Below are 20,495 nucleotides of genomic sequence, written 5' to 3'. Positions count from 1 at the left end.
GTGAATGAAAGTAAATAAAGCCTATTTGTTTTTGCATTGTGACATTATTTTCATACACACTAACATAATGTTTAGCATTGCAGTATTAAGAATGAGATTTTTTCTTTAATTGTCATGAAAATGTCACGATGCAAAAACCATAAAGATCCTAAAAGTTTCATTTTAGTTTAGCAAAACTAAACTTTCTCCTGATTTGGGGGTTAAATATGGCCTGCTTTGGCCAGTTAAATAAACTGCCTCGACTATAGTCATCTCTGGCCGGTTGTGTAAACGGTCTTAAAAATGAGTTATATAATTTTATTCTTCGAGACTGGTCCTAACTTTTAAAGTCAAGATACATGAAAGTTAGATCGGTTTAAAGTGAACTGGATATCTTATCTAACTGCTAGTTGTTCATTAGTTCTTAAGATAGTCTTAACATAATGGTAAAATGCAACTGGACATGTTCTTGACAGGTTTTGTGAGTTTCACCTCAGACCATTTCAAACTTCCATGTTTAGCAGATTTTCGTATTGCTGACAATAACTATGAAATGGTTCATAGTCAATTTTACTGAAATCTACAGAAGTGTACAATAAATGATTCCGTTTCTGTCTGTAAATGTAAGCCATCACAATCTAACATGTAAATGATAAATCCCATATTAAAAGGAATGTACTGTCATCTAATAAAAAATATATATATACTACAATCTATAATAAAAAATACCTTCCTGTGTTGTAAGTAGAGGGAAAACAATTGGAAATAGACTTTTTCAGTGTTGTTATATTTTCAGTAACAAATTAGCCCCAAATACTTTTAATGAGAAGAACGTGCAAGAATTCAATTAATTAATTATAAATGCATGCATTGAAGTATAAGCATATATTGAAGTTATTTTAAATCATGTTGAGCAAACTAAAATTGCAGCAGTGAACAAAAGGAGCAGAATCAGAAAATCTGCAGTAAATATTGCCGTATGTAACTGTTATAAACGTATAGTAACATATAGTAAAGAATGTAACGTCCACAGACTCTAACAGACATTTAAACACATCTCTGAAGTACAGCTATATGGATAAGATTTATGTTTATGAAGTTATAATTTTCCGAAGCTGAATGAAAAGGGAAAGGATTCAGCAGGTCCTGAAGTGTCCTGTGTGGATGAGCTCTTCTGAGGGCTTTCCATCCCGAACGAGAAGGAAAACTCCTCCTGACGACTCTCGGCTTCATCAAACAGGAAACCTTGTAGAGAAACAACAGCATTAACTCTAGATTTTTCTTATGAATATAGAACCATTTAGGCAAAATATAATTTATACTTTGGAATCATTTTTTGTTTTTAAAAGAAGTCTCTTGCTCATCAAGGCTGGATTTATTTTATTAAAACTACAGTAATATTGTAAAATATTATTACCGTTTAAAGTAACCGTATTCTATGTGAATATATTGTAAAATGTAATTTATTCCTGTGATCAAAGCTGAATTTTCAGCATCATTTGCTTCTCAAGAAACAATCATTTTTTAAAGAATTCAGCAAGGATGCATTAAATTGATCAAAAGTGATAGTAAAGAAAATATTTCTATCTTACCTAAATGCTGTTCTTTTGAACTTTCATTTCTTCAAAAAAATTATCACGGTTCCCACAAAAAGTGTTCAACTTTAATAATATTAAAACCATTATTAATAATTGAACACCAAAAGGATCATGTGACACTGAAGGCTGGAGTAATGATGTTGAAAATTCAGCTTTGATCACAGGAATAAATTACATTTTAAAATATATTCACATAGAAAACCGTTATTTTGAATTATAATATTGACAATATGACTGTTTTTACTGTATTTTGGTCAAATAAATGGAGCATAATCATAATAAATGGTGAGCTAAAGAGACTTCTTTGAAAAAAAAAATTCAACTTATTTATTCCAAACTTTTGACAGGTAATGTAGTCACTCATGAATCATACTTCACCTGAGAACTTGGGTGCTGATCCTGGTGACTTCTGTTGACAGAAATACAAAATCAGCTTTCAAACATTTATAACATTCAGCCATTAAACACAAACATTTCTCCAGAAATACCTTGTCGCCGAAATAGGAGCTTGTGAAGGTAAATGGAGATGCCTACAACACACACACACAAATGAAATGATGAAACTCTTTAATGAAATAAGGCACATGTGAGTCTTCCAGCTTCTGAAGTTCACCTCTTCTGCTGCCGATCCCACGTCAAAGTCACAACCCAGCTTCGAGAACGCAGGTGTGTTTGGACCAGACATCATGGAGAAGACAAACGCGGGCGACTTGGTGTCTGAGATCTCCTGTCGTCCAGGTGAGCATCTGGGACTGTTGCTGTTAACAGATCGAACAGTAATCAAAACAGTTCTATTAAAACGTGTTTACTTTCTGATACATGTCCCTGCTCTTGTTAATGATACATCAGAGCACGTTAAAGCAAATAAAATCAAGATTAAACATTGCCTCTTAATCCTTTTTGGTTGACATTCACAATAAAGACTAGTTTAGAAGACACTTAATACTCAGTAATATTACTAATTTGACTGCGACTATTGGATGAGAACAAAACTGTGAATTGAGTTGAATAGAGCTGTTTATGGCTGAATTGAACTAGTTTCATAATTGATTAACTTTACAGTTATTAAACTGAATTGAGCTGAATAATGGCACTGGTCTTTTTAAAGCTGCTTTACAGCAGAAATTCTATCTTACATAAATGCTGTCAACATTAATAATATTAAGAACCATTATTGTTAAAATGGTTTTAAACAACCCAAAAGGTTGTTGTCTCAAATATTGTCTCATATTTTATGAAATTTGCATTGATGATTCTGTTTATTTCTGTGAAGCCGCTTTGAAACAATCTGTACTGTATAAAGCGCAATAGAAATAAAGCTGATGCATGAAGTAAAATGGGCTGCAAATGGTGTTTCATGTTGACGTTAGACTAATGTAAGTGACAGAGGGCAGCATATAGAGGTACAGTGCGGTCAGGTCGTACTTTAAGGAGAAGGTCGGGGTGGTCGGTGTGGCTTTAATTCTAGCCGGTGAGGGAGGAGGGCAGACGGGACCCTCAGTCACTGTGTCCTCATGAGTTTCTGCTGTGGTCGCCTCAAAACTATCTTCCTCCTCCTCTTCTGATACTTCCACCATGAGCTCAGAAGCACATGAAACATTCACATTCCCCTGCTGTATTCATCCAAACAGAAATAAGAATATATACAGTACACTTCCGGTCAAGTGTCATGTATTTGAAAGAAGTCTCTCTCTTACAGCATAAACAGTAATATTGTGAAATATTATTACAATTTAAAATAACTACTTTGTATGTGAACATATTGTAAAATGTAATATATTCCTGTGATCGAAGCTGAATTTTCAGCATCATTACATCATTACTCCAGCCTTCAGTGTCACATGATCCTTCAGAAATCATTCTAATATGATGATTTGCTGCTCAAGAAACATTTCTGATTAACAATGTTGAAAACAGTTTATGCTGCTTGATATTTTACAGAATACTGTGATACACTACCATTTAATTTTTTTTAAAAGAAATTAATACTTTTATTCAGCAAAGATGCATCAAATTTATCAAAAGTGACAGTAAATACATTTATCATGTGTTTTCTATTAAGCATCTGGGGTCTAAGGTGTTTTGGGGTCCTTGAGATGTTTTGACATGCCCTGACATTTGTGGTTTTTTCAGTTTCTTATAAACACATTAATGGCAAAGGTGTAATTACACTCTATTTAGCACAAACAGGGCTACCATAATATGTGAGCAACATGTATGTACATACTTGTATTTTTGAGGGAATAATGTTTATGCGTGGTTATTGAAAAAACAAAAAATTAAAGTTTCTGAAAGAAGGCCACAAAACACATACTAAATATGTGTCCACAAGACTTTACATTGATTTAAATATGCGTGAATGATCATGAATAATGATGTGATTCACACCTGAGAAGACAATGACCCGCAGAGTTGGTATAACATTTATTTAACACCATAAATGCTGTTCTTTTGGACTTTCTATTCATCAAAGAATTGTGGAAAAAAAGCATCACGGTTCCCACAAAAACATTAAGCCGTTTTCAACACGAATAATAAGAACCATTATTAATAATTGAGGAGCTAATCATATTAGAATTATTTCTGAAGAATCATGTGACACTGAAGACTGGAGAAATGATGCTGAAGATTAAAAAATATTTAAATTACAATTTACAATATTTTCAAATAGAAAACAGTTCTTTTAAATTGTAATAATATTTCACAGTATTACTGTTTTTACTGTACTCTTTATAAAATAAATCGAGCCTTAATGAATAGAACAGACTTCTTTCAAAAATATAAAAATAACTTAATTATTACAAATATGGCCAGTAGTGTATATTTTAATCATTTAATTCCAGTTGTCTGTATTTCAACTATACCGGTTCATTCACCTTCTCTGACTGACTCTGATCGCCTTCTTGCATTTGATCTATAATAAAAGGAAAACTCGATTGTGATCGATAAATCTGTGTGCTTATTGTGGTTTATCTTGTGATGCTTTCAAAATATTAATATATGCTGGTCTTTACCTTCTACATTTTCTCTCTTTGTCCATAAGCTGTGGGAAATTGTGTCCATTTGAGATTCACTTTCTGCAGTTTTAACCTTATTCCTCTCAGAAGGATCTTCAGCAGTCATGTGCTCATCTGCGTACTCTTCAGGCCTCTAAAAGTTACAGAACTCACAATAACTTTTCTCAAGTATTAAATAGAAGCAAACCATTTTGAATTTTTTCTCTCTCTCCCAACTCATGAAGATGGAGCTGTAGTTTCAGGACAACAGCAGAAGTACCTGCATTATGGGCTCTTGATGAGGGACCATTTCATCAAATGACTCGCTTTCAGTTTGTATGCCGTCATTGTCTGGACACTTACTATTTTCATAGTGATGAAGTTAAGTTTCAAAAAGTTAATTAGACTAATGCCACAAACCTCTGATAAAAACAAATCTGCTGTAAAGATAAAATACCTGTCAGCAACATCAGTGACTGGCTCATCCTCACCTGTCAAAACAGAAGATGATCTGTGTTGAAGGAATAGTTCATCCAGACATTATTCCTGTTGTTCGGAACAACATGATTTTTTATTTTTGAATGAACTTTTACTTTAAGAACAGAGTTACCTAGTGCTGCTGTCAGTTCTCTATCCTTCTCCATTATTTGTTCTTCTATTGCTCTCATTCTCCTTTCGATTTCCTCATTCTCAGCTTGAGCCTTCAGCAGTTTTTGAGCTAGTGAGTTCTGACAGTATCGATCCTTATACTGCTGAAACACGTTCCTGTAGCTCTCGATTCTCTCCTGGAACATTTTCCTTCAAAGACCAATCATCTTTAGCTCTATAAAGCCTGCTGTATCATGTTTGATACATGAATTTCTAAGGCCTCAACGTGATCAAAACTTTACTGAAAAACAAGTCGCACACAATCGACTACATGCCTTCTGTCATCTGACCGATATAGTTTATATGTTTTTAGCAAGTAAAAGGCCGTTTAGTATAATTGTGAAAACGTTAATCTTCAGGTCGCGGTTCGTGTGTTTTTTTGCTGTGAAATCTTTAATGGTTTTTATAAAGTAAACATAAGAAAAACGTTTTATTCCGTTAGTGATATTTCAAAATTAAACTTACTGGACTGAAGCAAGTAAAACATATGATTCATCAGGGTTTTGAGGAACATTTAATTTTCTGTCAATCATCATTGTATTATGTTTTGAAATACAGATCTTTGATCATAAATCATCTTAGACATATTATTGGGTGATATAACTGATATGTATATGCATTTTATGCAAGTAGTCTATTATACTGTTACAAAGATCTCATTGATTTACATTAATTTACAAGCTATCAGAATTTGCATGTTTTTGCTCAGTTTAGACCCCTGAATAATGTTTTTTCCTCCTTGAGTATGAGATCCATATTCCCACTATATCATACTATAATATGAGTCAAACAAGCCTGGTGTATCAATTTTTTCTCTCTAAATATTTAATTCATTTCTAGTTTTATATCAGGGTTAAGTTCATTGAAGTGCAACACTACAGTGGCGGAGACAGCTCAATGCGCTGCAACTGAAGAAAACACATACAAATAGAAAAAACACCAGCAAATTAAGAAAACATCTTAATCAGTTTGACAACAAATGTCAAGTCAAGTCAAGTCAAATATATTTATATAGCGCTTTTCACAATACAGATTGTATCAAAGCTGCTTCACAGTATCAATCAAAACAACTTAATGTTTGTTTATTACTGGAAAAAAGACATCCAAGTTTGGTAGAGCTGATCAATGGTATGATTGGTTAATTAATTTGAATATCCCCAACTGAGCAAGCCAAAGGCAACAGTGGCAAGGAACCGAAAAACTCCATCCAGTGACCTAATGGTGTCCTAACACCCCATCAGGTGACCCAATGGAGAAAAAAAACCTTGGGAGAACCCAGGCTCAGTCGGGGGCCAGTTCTCCTCTGGCGTTTATGAACTAGAGGCCGAATTTACAGTAACTGTAAGATAAAAAATTTATATGAATGCCTGGCTAAATAGATGCGTCTTCAGTCTAGTTTTAAACTGGGAGAGCGAGTCTGAGCAACGAACAATATCAGGAAGGCTATTCCAGAGCTTCGGAGCTAAATGTGAAAATGCTCTGCCTCCTTTGGTGGATCTGGATATCCTAGGAATGACCAGAAACCTCGAATCTAGTGATCTTAAAGAGCGCGATGGATTGTAAGGCGATAGAAGATCCGTTAAATAGACTGGAGCTAAACCATTTAGAGCTTTATAAGTCAAAAGCAATACCTTGTAATTAATACGGAACTTTATAGGTAACCAATGAAGTGATGATAAAATCGGTGTTATATGATCATATTTTCTTAATCTAGTAAGAACTCTAGCGGCTGCATTTTGGACTAACTGTAGCTTGTTTATTGAAGATGCAGGACAACCAGCTAATAAAGCATTACAGTAATCTAGTCTCGAGGTCATGAATGCATGAACTAACTTTTCTGCATCAGAGACTGATAGCATATTACGTAACTTAGCAATGTTTCTAAGGTGGAAAAAGGCTGTTTTTGTAACATATGAAATATGCTTTTCAAAAGACAGGTTGCAGTCTAATGTAACACCCAGGTCTTTTACTGTAGCGGATAGAGTAACAGGGCATCCTACTATGTTAAAGTCGTGCTGTGAAAGGTTTTGTGGACGGTTTTTAGAACCGATAAGTATTACCTCTGTCTTGTCTGGATTTAATAAAAGAAAATTATGCGTCATCCAATCTTTTATATCTTTAACACAATCTGTCAATTTGGATAATTTAGCGTATTCATCTGGCCGTGAGGAAATATATATTTGAGTGTCATCAGCATAACAATGGAAACTAATTCCATGTTTCCTTAGAATATTACCAAGTGGCAGCATATATATTGAGAATAATAAAGGGCCTAACACAGATCCCTGCGGCACTCCATAGTTTGCCGAAGTTATAATCGATTTTTCTCCATTTAAGTAGACGAAATGGTAGCGGTCAGATAAGTATGACCTGAACCAGCTTAATGCTTGTCCTTGAACACCAGTGTAATTTTGCAGTCGATCTAAGAGTATTGTGTGATCTATAGTATCGAACGCAGCACTAAGATCAAGTAAAACTAGTACTGAGATACAGCCTTGGTCCGAAGCTAAAAGTAAATCATTTGTGATTCTAACAAGCGCAGTTTCAGTGCTATGATGTGGCCTGAATCCAGACTGAAACTTTTCATAGATGTCGTTTTCTTGCAAGAAAGAGCCGAGTTGAGCGGACACAACTTTTTCTAATATTTTTGACATAAATGGAAGATTCGAAATGGGTCTGTAATTTGCTAGGTTATTTGGATCTAATTGTGGTTTCTTAATAAGAGGTTTTATAACTGCCAGCTTGAACGTTCTTGGAACATGACCTAAAGATAAAGATGAGTTAATAATATTGAGAAGAGGCTCTTCCACTACAGGTAACACTTCTTTCAGTAGTTCAGTTGGTATAGGATCTAATAAACATGTTGTTGTTTTAGATGAAGTGATAAGTTTATTTAACTCTTTTTGTTCTATGGTTGTAAAGCATTGTAATTGTTCTTGCGGGGTAATAATTGCGGCCGAATTATAAGGCGCGAGCAAAGATCGAACGTTTACGATTTTGATTCTGATGCTTTCAATTTTCTCGGTGAAGAAGTTCATGAAATCATTACTACTAAACTGTAACGAGGTATTTTGTTCAGACGACGTCTGTTTATTTGTTAGTCTAGCCACGGTATTAAATAAAAACCTTGGATTATTTCGGTTGTTTTCTATTAATTTGCTGAGGTGCTCAGCCCTGGCCGTTTTAAGTGCCTTTTTATAAAGTGACATACTGTCTTTCCACGCGATTCTAAAGACCTCTAAATTAGTTTTTTTCCATTTACGCTCTAAATTACGGGTTTCTCTCTTTAAAACATACGTAGTATTATTGTACCATGGTGCTATACTTTTTTCTCTGACCTTTTTTAATCTAATGGGTGCAACAATATCCAATGTTCTAGAGAGAATGTTGCTCATAGTGCTAGTTAGTTCGTCTAATTCATCTGTTTGTTTGGGTTCAGGCAGCAGCTGGGACAGATCAGATAAGCTATTTGAGAAATGATCTATGGTGGATGGACGAATTGTTCTACCTGGTCGATAACGTGGCGCAGCATGACATATTACAGCAGTGCGTAATATGCAAGTTACCAAGTAGTGGTCAGTGACATCATCACTTTGTGGAATGATATCTATATCGGTTGGATCGGTTCCATATGATATAATTAAATCGAGTGTATGATTAAGACGATGAGTTGGTCCGGTGACGTTTTGCTTGACCCCGAAGGAGTTTAATAAATCTGTAAACGCAGCCCCTAACGCATCATTTAAATTATCTACGTGTATGTTAAAATCTCCAACAATTAATGCTTTATCGACGTTGACCAAAAGATCTGATAGAAAGTCAGCAAACTCTTTTAGGAAATTGGCGTAAGGCCCTGGAGGTCTATATACGGTAGCCAATGCTAGAGATAATAGGGATTTTTTTCTTACATCTAAGAGCGTAACATTTAGCACAAGCACTTCAAACGAATTAAACCTATGACGAGTTTTCTGAGTAACATTAAGGATATCTCTGTAGATTGTTGCAACACCGCCGCCACGACCGATCAGACGGGGCTCATGCTTATAACAGTATCCTGGCGGAGTAGACTCATTTAGACCGAAATAATCATTTGGTTTAAGCCAGGTTTCAGTAAGGCACAGAACATCGAAATTATTATCTGTGACCATTTCATTTACAATAACCGCCTTAGGTGTGAGCGATCTAATGTTTAGAAGACCTAGCTTTAGAAATTGTTTTTGTTCACTAATAGCGAGATTTTTTGTTTTAATAACAATTAGATTTTTTCTAGATCCTGCAGTAGATTTATTATTTGATCTTAGTAAACGAGGAATAGACACAGTTTCTATGCAATGTTCTACACTAGTATTAATATCAATTAAATTGGTGCAGTAGAGACTGTGATTTGGATTTTTGGTTACTAGTCAAATGGTATTTAACATCTTGGAGATGTTATCCGACAGAAGATCTGCCCCGATTCTACTTGGGTGTAAGCCATCAGCGCGGAAGAGCCTTGGTCGCTCCCAAAACAGATTCCAATTATTTACAAAAATCAATTTCTGCTCATTGCACCATGACAATAACCATTCATTTAGCGCGAATAATCTACTGAACTTTTCATGCCCTCGTCGGTACGTAGGAAGCGGTCCAGACACAATAATCGATGTTTCAGGCGATGTGCTGCGTACCGTATCGATAAGGCTCCTGAAGTCTTTCTTCAGAACCTCCGTCTGTCGCAGCCTAGTGTCGTTAGCTCCCGCATGCAGCACAACAGCTCCGACGCGCTCGTCACCGTTCAAGATCTCAGTTACCCGCGCAGTGATATCGAGAACACGAGCACCAGGAAAGCAGTGACTGTGCACCTTACTTTTACCTAACGTAGCGTGGACGTGTCGGACGGTGGAATCGCCGATGATCACAGCATCGCGTTCCGTTTTGCGAAGAGGGGAGAAGCGGTTCTGAGTGGAGATCTCGAAAACCGGGAGGGGCGAAAAGATTCTTGTCCTGGCTCGCGGCTTCCGCGGAACCACCCAGGCTTCGGGGTGGTGTGTTGGAGCCGGAGTGAATGAAATCATGGCTGATCGTGACCTGGACGCTCGGGACCAATGCTGAGAAACGCACGGAGTAGACGAGGTCAGGGTCAGCGGGTTACTAACGTTAATCACTGATCCGTGTGCATCAGCGCGTGATGTTTCAAGAGCTAAACGCCGGTCTCTCAGCTCAGCTTGTCTGTCTAGAAGGTCAAGGATCTGCTTTTCTACAGCTTCTAATTCAGACTGCACCGCAAGCAATTCAGATTTGTTCTCATCTGCACCAAGAGGTAGATAACATACACCTGATATATTCGCCATTTTAACAGATGGACAGTAAGTTAGCAATGATGCAACCAGTGATGCTATTAATATTTATACTAATTTATGACTCAAGTCTTGGGTATAACCGTCTTTTTAGTGGTATGGGTGTAATATAGACGCAGGATAGACGGGAAAACAAACAAACTCACAGCAGGCAACGAGGCTGACAAAAGCAGTCGATCGCAGGGCGAGCAGCAGTGAAGCGGTGTCTCGCTCTACGACCAACAATCAATGTTCAAACCGTATTTGCGCAAACAAACAAACGCAAACAAACAGACTCACAGCGGGTAACGAGGCTGACAAAAGCAGTCGATCGCAGGGCGAGCAGCAGTGAAGCGGTGTCTCGCTCTACGACCAACAACCAACGTTCAAACCGTATTTGCGCAAACAAACAAACGCAAACAAACAAACTCACAGCGGGTAACGAGGCTGACAAAAACAGTCGATCGCAGGGCGAGCAGCAGTGAAGCGGTGTCTCGCTCTACGACCAACAACCAATGCTCAAACCGTATCCGCGCAAACAAACAAACTCACAGCGGGCAACGAGGCCGACAAAAGCAGTCGATCGCAGGGCAACAGTCAAAGCGAGCAGTGTGGGCAGCAAATGTGCTGCACACAATGCACCCAAATACAGAAATGTTCTGTATTTGGTTGCGTTGTGAGTATTTGCAGCTTGTTTTTGTCTTTGGTTGCATTTCTGCATGTGTTGTGTTGTGAGTATTTGCAAATTGTTTCTGTATTTGGTTGCATTGTGAGTATTTGTTGTGTTGTGAGTATTTGAAGCATGTTTCTGTATTCGGTTGCATTGTGAGTATTTGTTGTGTTGTGAGTATTTGAAGCATGTTTCTGTATTCGGTTGCATTGTGAGTATTTGCAGAGTGTTTCTTTATTTGGTTGCGTTGTGAGTATTTGTTGTGTTATGAGTATTTGCAGAGTGTTTCTATGGTTGCGTTGAGAGTATTTGATGTGTTGTGAGTATTTGAAGCATATGTCTGTATTTGGTTGAGTTGTGAGTATTTGGAGCACATGTGTTTCAAACTAATGAAGATGTTTTCTTAATTTGCTGGTGTTTTTTTTTCTAGTCGCATGTGTCTTGTTGCAGCGAGCTGTCTCCGTCCCCGTACAACACCATTATGGTACTTCATGTTGACTTTAAGCTGGACCTACATGTCTTGCTTATAGCTGTTCTGTCTCTTCTCTAGCTCAGCTTCCAGTGTCTTTTCATACTGAAGCAGCATATGTCCTGTTCTCTGTTGACTGATAGATATCAGAACAAAATATTCATATTAAACTATATTATGCTAAGTTTGAGATTGGAAAATAAAAATATTGTCAGTCACACTTTGCCATACTTTTTTGTGTTTTCTTTGATAAACTTCCCAGTGTTTTGTTTTTGCTGGATCTCCTCATCGAGTTTGCTGATGGTAAGTTGTGTTGTCTTAATGTAATCCTTCTTCTCCTGAATGTTGGACTCACAAACTAAAAACACAACAGACAAAACAATTGATTATAACAAACTAATTTTGTTTCTTTGTATGTGGGTGATTAGGGGAGCTTTTTTGTCCAAGGCTTATCCAATGTTTTCAGTGAGGTGTTCCTAAAAACTTACTTTGTATTTGCTGCTTGAGGTCATTATTCCTCTGAGCAAGTTCTCGAGTCTCTATACCTGTCATAGATACAACATTATACAGGATATATCAAGTTAAACATGTCACAGAACCGGTATGTAAAAAAAAAAAATGAAATGAAGCGAACTCATCACCTAACTGAAGCAACAGGTTGTCCAGTTGATTTACCGTCTGATCCTCCATTCAAACGCGATAAAAACACACACACACACAGGTCTTGAAAATACCACAAATATCACGTAAATAGATCTATTTTCAGTCTTAAATTTCAGTCATAAATTATATAACTCAAATATGGAATTGAAAGGCGAATATTGTGCGTATTAACGTATGAGCTCGAGCGCGTCAGTTAAAACGTCCGTTACGAGATTCTGAATTTCTGACTGACGTGTGATGATGAAGACATACTCGCGTATCAGATCAGTTTCAAATAAATCTAATAAAAAATGAAATAAATTATTAAATAAGTTAATTTGGCTAGCCTGGCGTGGGACAAGTAGTTTCTGAATAAATAATTAAACAGATTTAACCATGTGCAATCAGTAACATCAACGTTTAATTTTTATCAAATAATGATAAATAAATAATTTTAATGAAATAAATGCAGACGTACATACAAATACACGCAATTTAAAAAGAATATTTAGTATAAAATACTGATTGTAATAATAAATGTAGTAATAAACGTAATAGTATTTCACCGGGAAATCGTTTGTACTGCTCTCTAATCAATTTTATTTACACTGGATTTGGCTGGAGGAGGGGCTTCGATTTATCGTCATCTGATTGGACGGGACGGGCGTTCCAGTGTTAATGGGCGGGACTTGTATGTGGCCAAGGCGCATCTGTATGGCGGCTGCTGTTGGACATTTAACCCAGCTAAACATTTCATCGCAAGAGTTTTCACAGCGGTTCTTTCATGCGTGTGCATCTGGTAGGTGCGAATAAGGTTACGAAATAAGCTGGAGCTTCTTGTGTTTGTGAATAAGACGCTTCTTACAGTAGATCATGGTGTGATTATTAAAACCAGAGCGGATCAGCTGAGACAAAAACAGCCTCCGCCTGGCGCTCAGGCATTACAATACACTGATTTAAAATAAACCGCTATTTCAATGGTGTTTAAAATGAAGGATTTTTAGTTTTAGACGCTATTTAAAAAAACAACAACAATGCTATGATTGACAGTACGATTCCGTTGTCTCCTGTATGTCTTTGTTTCTCTGACAATAGAGCTGAATGAGACCCAGCTCGCTGACGGAAGGGTGTTGTTTCCCACACAAAATATATATGTCACTGTTATTTTAGTATTATTTATATACTATTTTAGCAATTATTCATATTTTAAATTAGCATTCATTTTTATATTTTCATTTTAGTGTAAGTTTGTCTTTTTGTCATGTGCTTTTGTAATTTTTATCAGTTTTTCTTTTTAGATTTAATTTATGTTTACTTCAGTTTTAGTGCTTCAACCTAAGTTATGTTATTTCAGTATCTAATTTTTATATTTTATTGTACTTTATTTTATTGCTGTCAAATCGATTATTCGCATCTAACATAAAAGTGTGTGTGTGTGTGTGTGTGTGTGTGTATACATAGACACACACACACAAACACGTATATTATATGTTTACAAAATGTTATGTTATATGCAATTAATCACGATTAATCGATTTGACAGAACAACTTTTTTCAATTAACAAAAAAAAAATTCATTTTAGTTAACAATAACAATAACACTGTTACTGTTATTGTTCAGGAAAGTCAATACAAGTTTTAATAGACCTTCACCCCTACCAGATATTACACCGTGAATACATTTATAACATTTTGAAAAATTTGACATCTTACCCCAACTTGACAAGACTTTTCTTTTATAAACTTACTTAAATGACCTTTTAGTTCAAATGAGGCTAAATAATGTAATTTTTTCCTTATTTTCCCATTTGATTGAATGCATGCCAACTGTGCATCATGATGTTCTCTCTTTCTCACATGCTTATCATGTGTGAATGGAGTAAATAGCCTTTTCTAGTCTCTGTTAAGTTGTAGCTCTTCTCAAAGCTTGTGAGACAGTAAACCAGAGCATGGAGCAGCCGGAGTGTGTTCGATCTGAGGTCTCGGATGGGCAGATGGATGCAGGAATCAGCGGGACCAGCACTCGACGCAAGAGGAGAAAGCGAGAACACCGGCCGGAGTCCATCATCGTCTACCGCTCGGATCCAGAGAGAGCCGCTGGTGAGGAGCATGGAGCAGACAGTGAAGCTGGAGACAGGAACTCTGAAGAAGGGGCTTCATTTCTCAACAACCCCAGCAGTGAAGGTGAAGCATTTCATTTTATGCCTTAAATAAAACCAAAACTTTTTATTTTTGCAGTTTAGTTTCAACAAATTGTTGCATTCTAATGCAAAAAGCAAAAAAAAAAAAAAAAACACAAATGTGTATCTCCAAACTAATTTTCAAGATCATGGAAAAACAAATTTTCTCATACACATTTTTATAAAATAAACAAAAAAAAATCTGTCATTAGTTAGTGAACTGTTGAAAAGTTGAAATTGCTAAAAGTGAAGGTACGTATGTTTCATCGGACAGTGACAAAAAGCTATTTCTTCATAAGGGAATGAAGTTTTGAGTTCTGAAAGTTACTAAAGAAGTACTCTTTTATCTTAAAAGATTTAGGAAAATTTGATTTCTCATTTAAATAGCATTTATTTATATAGTGCTTTATACAATACAGATTATTTCTAAGCAGCTTCACAGTAATAAACAGGAAAATAACAGTGTTAATGAAACAATAGTTGTATGAAACCAGCTGATTTCAGCACTACAGAAGACAATAGTGTCATTATTCAGCTCTATTCAGTTCAGTGTTGATTCAGTTCAGTTCAATAATGAAGTTATTTTTCAGTTCCAATTTTATTCTCATCTGATATAGTGTCAGACTGAGTGCAGTTAAATCGATAATATACTGAATATTAATTGTCTTTGTCTTAGGAAATGCATTGGACAGATTGCATTTGGTCTCATTGCAGGGTTTCTGCGAGCCTTCAAAAGGTCTTAAAAAGTCTTAATTTACACTTCCGCAAATTAAGGCCTTAAAATGGTCTTCAATCAGAGCGCTAAGTCTTAAATTCATAAAGTTATGGCATTAAATGTTGCATGCATTGCAGAAAATGAATACTTTCTCAGTATTTTTGTACTGTTTTCCAATTCAAATATCTAAACAAGTTTAAATCAAGATAAATTTACTGTAAAATTAAGTCTTGAAAAAATTAATAAAATTAAGTGATCAAATATCTCTCAAAACTTCTAAATTATTAATTAAATATTTTTTCTTGCTTTAGTCATGAACTTAATTTTGATTCATTTCACAGAAAACAAGACTACATATTTCATGTCATTTTACATTTTACATCTCTAGAACAAACATTTTTTTGCAGTTTGATCAGAAGGTACAGTAAAAGATATTTCCATATTGTAGTGGCTTTGAGCAAAACGATTCAAGCTTCTTTTATTTTAGTAAAATGAATTAAAAAGTAACAGATATCTGTTGGAAAATGTATTTTCAAACTCTGAAGTGTTTCTCCATAAACATTTACTTTTAGAGAACATATTGATTTATTGAGTTCCCTTGAATTTATTTCTTAAATTTCTGTTTCTTGGTCTGAAAAAGGTCTTAAATAAGTCTTAAATGTACCTTCATAAAATCTGCAGAAACCCTGCATTGCAAATGAAATGTCTTGACCTCATTAGGTTGGGCTGTGCCTCCAGATAGTCGCTACGTGACGCTCACAGGGACCATCACGCGTGGAAAGAAGAAAGGTCAGATGGTGGACATTCACGTGACGCTCACAGAGAGAGAGTTGCGTGAGATGGCGAGGTCAAAGGAGCGTCTGGATGCCGAATGCGACGCTCGAGAGGGATCGAGTCGCTCGTGTGGATTCGGCGTTTCTCAGGGTCCTCACGTCGTCTTGTGGAGTCTCTCCTGTGCTCCCGTAGTCTTCGTCCTGTCCTTCATCACCTCGTTCTACTACGGGACTCTCACGTGGTACAATATTTTCCTGGTGTACAACGAGGAACGGACGTTCTGCCACAAAATCACGGTGTGCCCCTTCCTCATCATCTTCTATCCGGTGCTCATCGTGCCGCTTTCGCTGTCGCTGGCTCTTTACTCGGCCGTGGTGCAGGTGTCCTGGGCTTTCAGCGAGTGGTGGACCTCCGTCAGGGATTTAGAGAAGGGTTTCTGCGGGTGGGCTTGTGGGAAGCTCGGTTTGGAGGACTGTTCACCCTACAGCATAGTCGAGCTGCTGGACTCGGACACAATCTCTGGGAGTCTGCAGGGAAAGTCGCTGCAAACATCCTCGGTGTGAATAGAGTTTCTCAGGTGCTTATCGGTCCTGTTTATTGACACTTGGCGAGTGTTATGCCCTGTTTACACCTGGTATTAAAGGGGTGGTTCATTTCCAAGTTAGCCTGGGTGTTATTTATCAGTGGAGACTGTTTATAAAAATGTTCATCCAGTCCTTCCAGTTGCGTAGTTCGCCGGTGCTAGGCTAGCGCAATTCAACGGTAACGTTATCTGCTAGCCTGCCATTAAAGGGACAATGTGTAGTTTTTTAGGTATTTTATTATCTAAAATCAATATTTTTATTCATAAATATGTCCTCAATGGTGTACAAATACCTCTGCCAATTATCTGACTTATCCTCGTAAACGAAGAATTTATTATCTTTATATACATGTGACGGGTAGGTCCACGGAGGCTTCCATGTCGTTCCCCCATCTTGAACAACTATAATAGCAGAGAGGGTCAAAAAGTACTAGGCCAATGCGTTTCCACAACGCGTTTTCGTTCAGAGCCAGCGTCACGTGACTGAAAGCAGCAGAAACGGAGGAGCAGAGCATCGAGAGGCGCTTCACGGCCCCGGCAAGTTTAAAAGGCTGCATTGCACTGTTATTATTCATACTGTAACATTGGTTTGTTCGTTGTGTCAAGTTGCAGTTTGTTTGAAATAACAAACCTGTTCACCCGAAGGAAAACTCGACGAAGTGCTATTAGAAGACATCCTGTCATAGCTTTTTGGTACATAACAGCTACCGTAGATGCAACATGCATTAGAAAATTCGTTTGAATGCAAAATACAATTTCAACGCTAGATGGGAGTAATTCCTACACAATGTCCCTTCAAAAACAGTTTTACCCACTCCACAGTACACCAAAAGCAAATAAATTATAACGCCAGACTATCGATGTAAATGTATGTTGAGAGAATCATGTTAGAAATTAAACTACTCTTGCATCTCAATGATCGCATTACATTTACAGGAACTAGTTTCTCAGCAGCGGCGGAAGTTTACTTTGCTCTGGTTAGTAGCACTGCGCCGAAAAGAAAACACAACAGAAGCGCACTACAGTCGAGACGTCTAGCTAGCTAGTAGTAGCTTTGATCAACGATATTGAAACATTCGATTGTAAACGAAGGAATTGGCAACATGGTGATTCGGTGTGCATTTCAAAATTGTAAAAATAAGTTATTGTCATGTGGACCGGCTCTCTTGGTTGCCTAGGTAACTTAATATCATTCCGCCGCAGCTGTAGACTGTGCTAATAAATACAGGGAACAAAGTATAACTATTGCAATGCGATGAAAGGGTAGTTTGATTTCTAACATTATCCTCTCAGCAGACATTTACATCGATAGTCTGGTGTTATAATTTATTTGCTTTTGGTGAACTGTGGAGTGGGTAAAACTGTTTTTAATGGTAGGCTAGCATATACCGTTGACTCGTGCTAGCCTAGCACGGGCGAACCATGCAACTGGAAGGACTGGATGAAATTTTTTGAAAACTGTCTCCACTGATAAATAACATCCAGGCTAACTTGGAAATGAGGTCCGATGTCCAAAATCCTGAGCCACCCCTTTAAGATGCGGGTCGATCGGATCACAAGTGGACAGGTCTAAATACAGGTGTAAATGGGGTCTAAAATGTTTTGAGCTTGTCCACTATTGACTACTTCCAGAGGTTGTTAAAAACGCATTAGACTGGATTGCTTCCATAGGATTGCAAATGTATTCGAACAGCCACAAAAGACTCTCCTCCTATTGACTTAATGCATAAACATTATGGGAAGCACACTAGCCAGACACGATTTAAACTTTGTCAGCTGGTGACCCAAGTTTGGTTTGAAGCAAACTGCAACCTTCCTGTTTCTTTCTTGAATCCAACACAGAAGTGACTTAAACTGCAATTCATCGACTGGCCACTAGAGACAGGCTGCAAAAGAGCGTCAATCCCATAAACACCCATGTTAAAATGCTCAACTTTACAGCAGAAAAAACTATGTTTACAGCCTGGTGCAAAAAGTGGTTTTGGTCTATATAGCTAATTTTGCCCTTCATGACAATTGTGAGGTGGGTGAATTGTTTTATAACTCATCCGTTAAAATTATATTGAGCCTTAAAGGAAGTTGAAAACACATTCGACTTAATTGCTTTCATAGGATTGCAAATCTGTTTAAACAGCCACAAATGACTCTCCTCCTAATCTCCGCCTACTGACCTAACGCCTAAACATTATGGGAAGTGCGCTAGCCAGACGATTAAACATTTTAAACAATTTAAACTTTGTCGACTGGAGACCCAAGTTTGGTTTGAAGACGAAAAACGTACCAATCACAATCTTCTCTCACCTTTCCTGATTTCTAACACTCACAGCGCTCGGCGTGATCCTGTTTATTGCCACTTGGCGAGTATTAATTTAGGATCCTGGGCCAAACTTTGGTTTTGTTTTTCTTATAGCTTATATCTTAGGGTGTCTTTACACTTGTAACTCGGTTCTCTTGGTTTTTTGGTCCGGACCAAAAAAGAAAATGATACATTTAGTCCTGGTTCACTTAACGTTCACACTGGAACGTTGCATGGAGGATCAAATGAAGACGGAGGTTCTGATGCCTGTACTGGACTGTAATGGGCAGATTAGCTCCTGTAATGAGAATAACCAGGTATCCTAGAGCATTCTGTTCATTTAAGGGTCACATCTTGTGACATCACGTCCTGTTTTTGGTTCATTTAGATGTATTTTGTCCGTGTTGCATGCATATTACAGACAAACCGCACCCGAGTTCGTTTTAATTGAACCAAACATGCCAAGTGTGAACACAGCCTTAGTCTCTTGTTTACCAACACATTTTTTTTTTTTTTATGAAACCGTGTTTCTTATTTTCGTACTGTATGTCAGACTTTCACACTTTCTTAAAGATGTGTATTTAAAATATTTAATCTTTCCTATTTTATTGTATTTATTTGGGTACTTTATAATAAGGTCCTGTTAGTTAATGCATTAACTAACGAATAATACAGTACTAATTCATCTTTATTAATGTTAGTTAATAACAACAATACATCTACTCATTGTCGACTCAGAACCATTAAATATTAACAATATAACTATTGATTTTAAAAATCTATTAGTAAATATTGAAAGCTTTAGATGTATTTTTCATTGTTTTTTCATGTTAACGAATGTAGTTAACAAATGGAACCTTATTGTAAAGTGTTACCATTTGTTTTAACAGTTTGCATGTTTTATTTTAATTAAAAATGTTTTTTTGTACATCGAAGGGTTAAGGAAAGAACAGAAGAGTATATGCTTTTCATAACCTCCTGTAAAACTAAGCCATATTTATATGCAATTAAACTGTGATTATTTGTGAGATTGTGAGAGTCCTGCATACTCTCTAAGTAGTTAAGTTGTTTTAATTTGCTCACTAACGACGAATCCAAACGAGAGAGTGTGTGTGTGTGTGTGTGTGTGTGTGTGTGTGTGTGTGTGTGTGTGTGTGTGTGTGTGTGTGTGTGTGTGTGTGTGTGTGTGTGTGTGTGTGTGTGTGTGTGTGTGTGTGTGTGTGTGTGTGTGTGTGTGTGTGTGTGTGTTTATGATTATATATGGGGCAGACAGTTATTCCAAAAAATATGTTCATAACCAGTTCTTGGGCATCAAAAGAACATTTTAAATAATTTAAAATAAAATGCATTATGAGAAATGTGTGTTACTTTTAACATGTGTTTGTTTTGTTAAGAATTTTTTTTGTTAAAGTTTTGTATTTTTCCTTTGTTTCCGACTTTGCACTTTCATTGTGCAGTAATGCTCAGAAGAGACGATAAAATTCCTATTCCTGCATTTTCATGTCAGGTTTGTGTGTCTATTGTGATCTACAAAACAAAACTTGTTGAAAACCCTTTGCAGAATTTATAACTTAAGAATTTTACAGATAAAATTGCCTGGAGAAAAAAAAAAGGATTGTTGTAAAGTTAT

General features: G+C 36.7%; 2 protein-coding genes across 3 annotated transcripts; one reads left to right on the top strand and one right to left on the bottom strand.

The window, feature by feature from the left end:
• Window positions 1–950: 950 nt before the first annotated feature.
• LOC143723431 (uncharacterized) lies at window positions 951–12,432 on the bottom strand. Its single transcript, XM_077215851.1, has 14 exons — window positions 12,317–12,432; window positions 12,164–12,220; window positions 11,907–12,033; window positions 11,722–11,811; window positions 5,184–5,371; window positions 5,031–5,064; window positions 4,854–4,935; window positions 4,592–4,727; window positions 4,454–4,491; window positions 3,003–3,190; window positions 2,191–2,335; window positions 2,066–2,107; window positions 1,956–1,986; window positions 951–1,224 (listed from the first exon to the last, which is right to left on the bottom strand). Exons 1-14 carry the CDS (start codon window positions 12,363–12,365, stop codon window positions 1,079–1,081), a joined length of 1,353 nt encoding a protein of 450 aa, XP_077071966.1. The 5' UTR covers window positions 12,366–12,432; the 3' UTR covers window positions 951–1,078.
• Window positions 12,433–12,994: 562 nt separating this feature from the next.
• On the top strand, window positions 12,995–19,895 carry tmem169b (transmembrane protein 169b). 2 transcript variants are annotated; one of them, XM_077215587.1, is made up of 3 exons: window positions 12,995–13,116; window positions 14,244–14,501; window positions 15,933–19,895. In XM_077215587.1, the coding sequence occupies exons 1-3, from the start codon at window positions 12,996–12,998 to the stop codon at window positions 16,547–16,549; spliced, it is 996 nt and encodes a 331-aa protein (XP_077071702.1). In that variant the 5' UTR covers window position 12,995; the 3' UTR covers window positions 16,550–19,895. The 2 variants fall into 2 exon arrangements, with proteins under 2 accessions (XP_077071702.1, XP_077071703.1); XM_077215588.1 differs by having other exon boundaries at window positions 13,021–13,116; window positions 15,951–19,895.
• Window positions 19,896–20,495: the final 600 nt, after the last annotated feature.

Source organism: Siphateles boraxobius, unplaced genomic scaffold (assembly GCF_051911475.1).
Source record: "Siphateles boraxobius isolate OS27281-9 unplaced genomic scaffold, OSU_SipBor_1 7, whole genome shotgun sequence".
Classification (NCBI taxonomy): domain Eukaryota; kingdom Metazoa; phylum Chordata; class Actinopteri; order Cypriniformes; family Leuciscidae; genus Siphateles; species Siphateles boraxobius.
This window is presented reverse-complemented; position numbering and strand designations above follow the sequence as displayed.

What these genes read in the sequence shown, in the direction of transcription:
- LOC143723431 (XM_077215851.1), bottom strand. Translation starts at nt 12,365, where the DNA reads ATGGAGGATCAGACGGTAAATCAACTGGACAACCTGTTGCTTCAGTTA. An exon ending in CAACCTGTTGCTTCAGTTAG is followed by an intron (nt 12,221 to 12,316) that starts GTGATGAGTTCG and finishes TATCTATGACAG; the next exon opens with GTATAGAGACTCGAGAACTT. An exon ending in TGGGATCGGCAGCAGAAGAG is followed by an intron (nt 2,108 to 2,190) that starts GTGAACTTCAGA and finishes TGTGTGTTGTAG; the next exon opens with GCATCTCCATTTACCTTCAC.
- tmem169b (XM_077215587.1), top strand. Translation starts at nt 12,996, where the DNA reads ATGGGCGGGACTTGTATGTGGCCAAGGCGCATCTGTATGGCGGCTGCT. An exon ending in CTTTCATGCGTGTGCATCTG is followed by an intron (nt 13,117 to 14,243) that starts GTAGGTGCGAAT and finishes CTCTTCTCAAAG; the next exon opens with CTTGTGAGACAGTAAACCAG. An exon ending in CAACAACCCCAGCAGTGAAG is followed by an intron (nt 14,502 to 15,932) that starts GTGAAGCATTTC and finishes TGACCTCATTAG; the next exon opens with GTTGGGCTGTGCCTCCAGAT.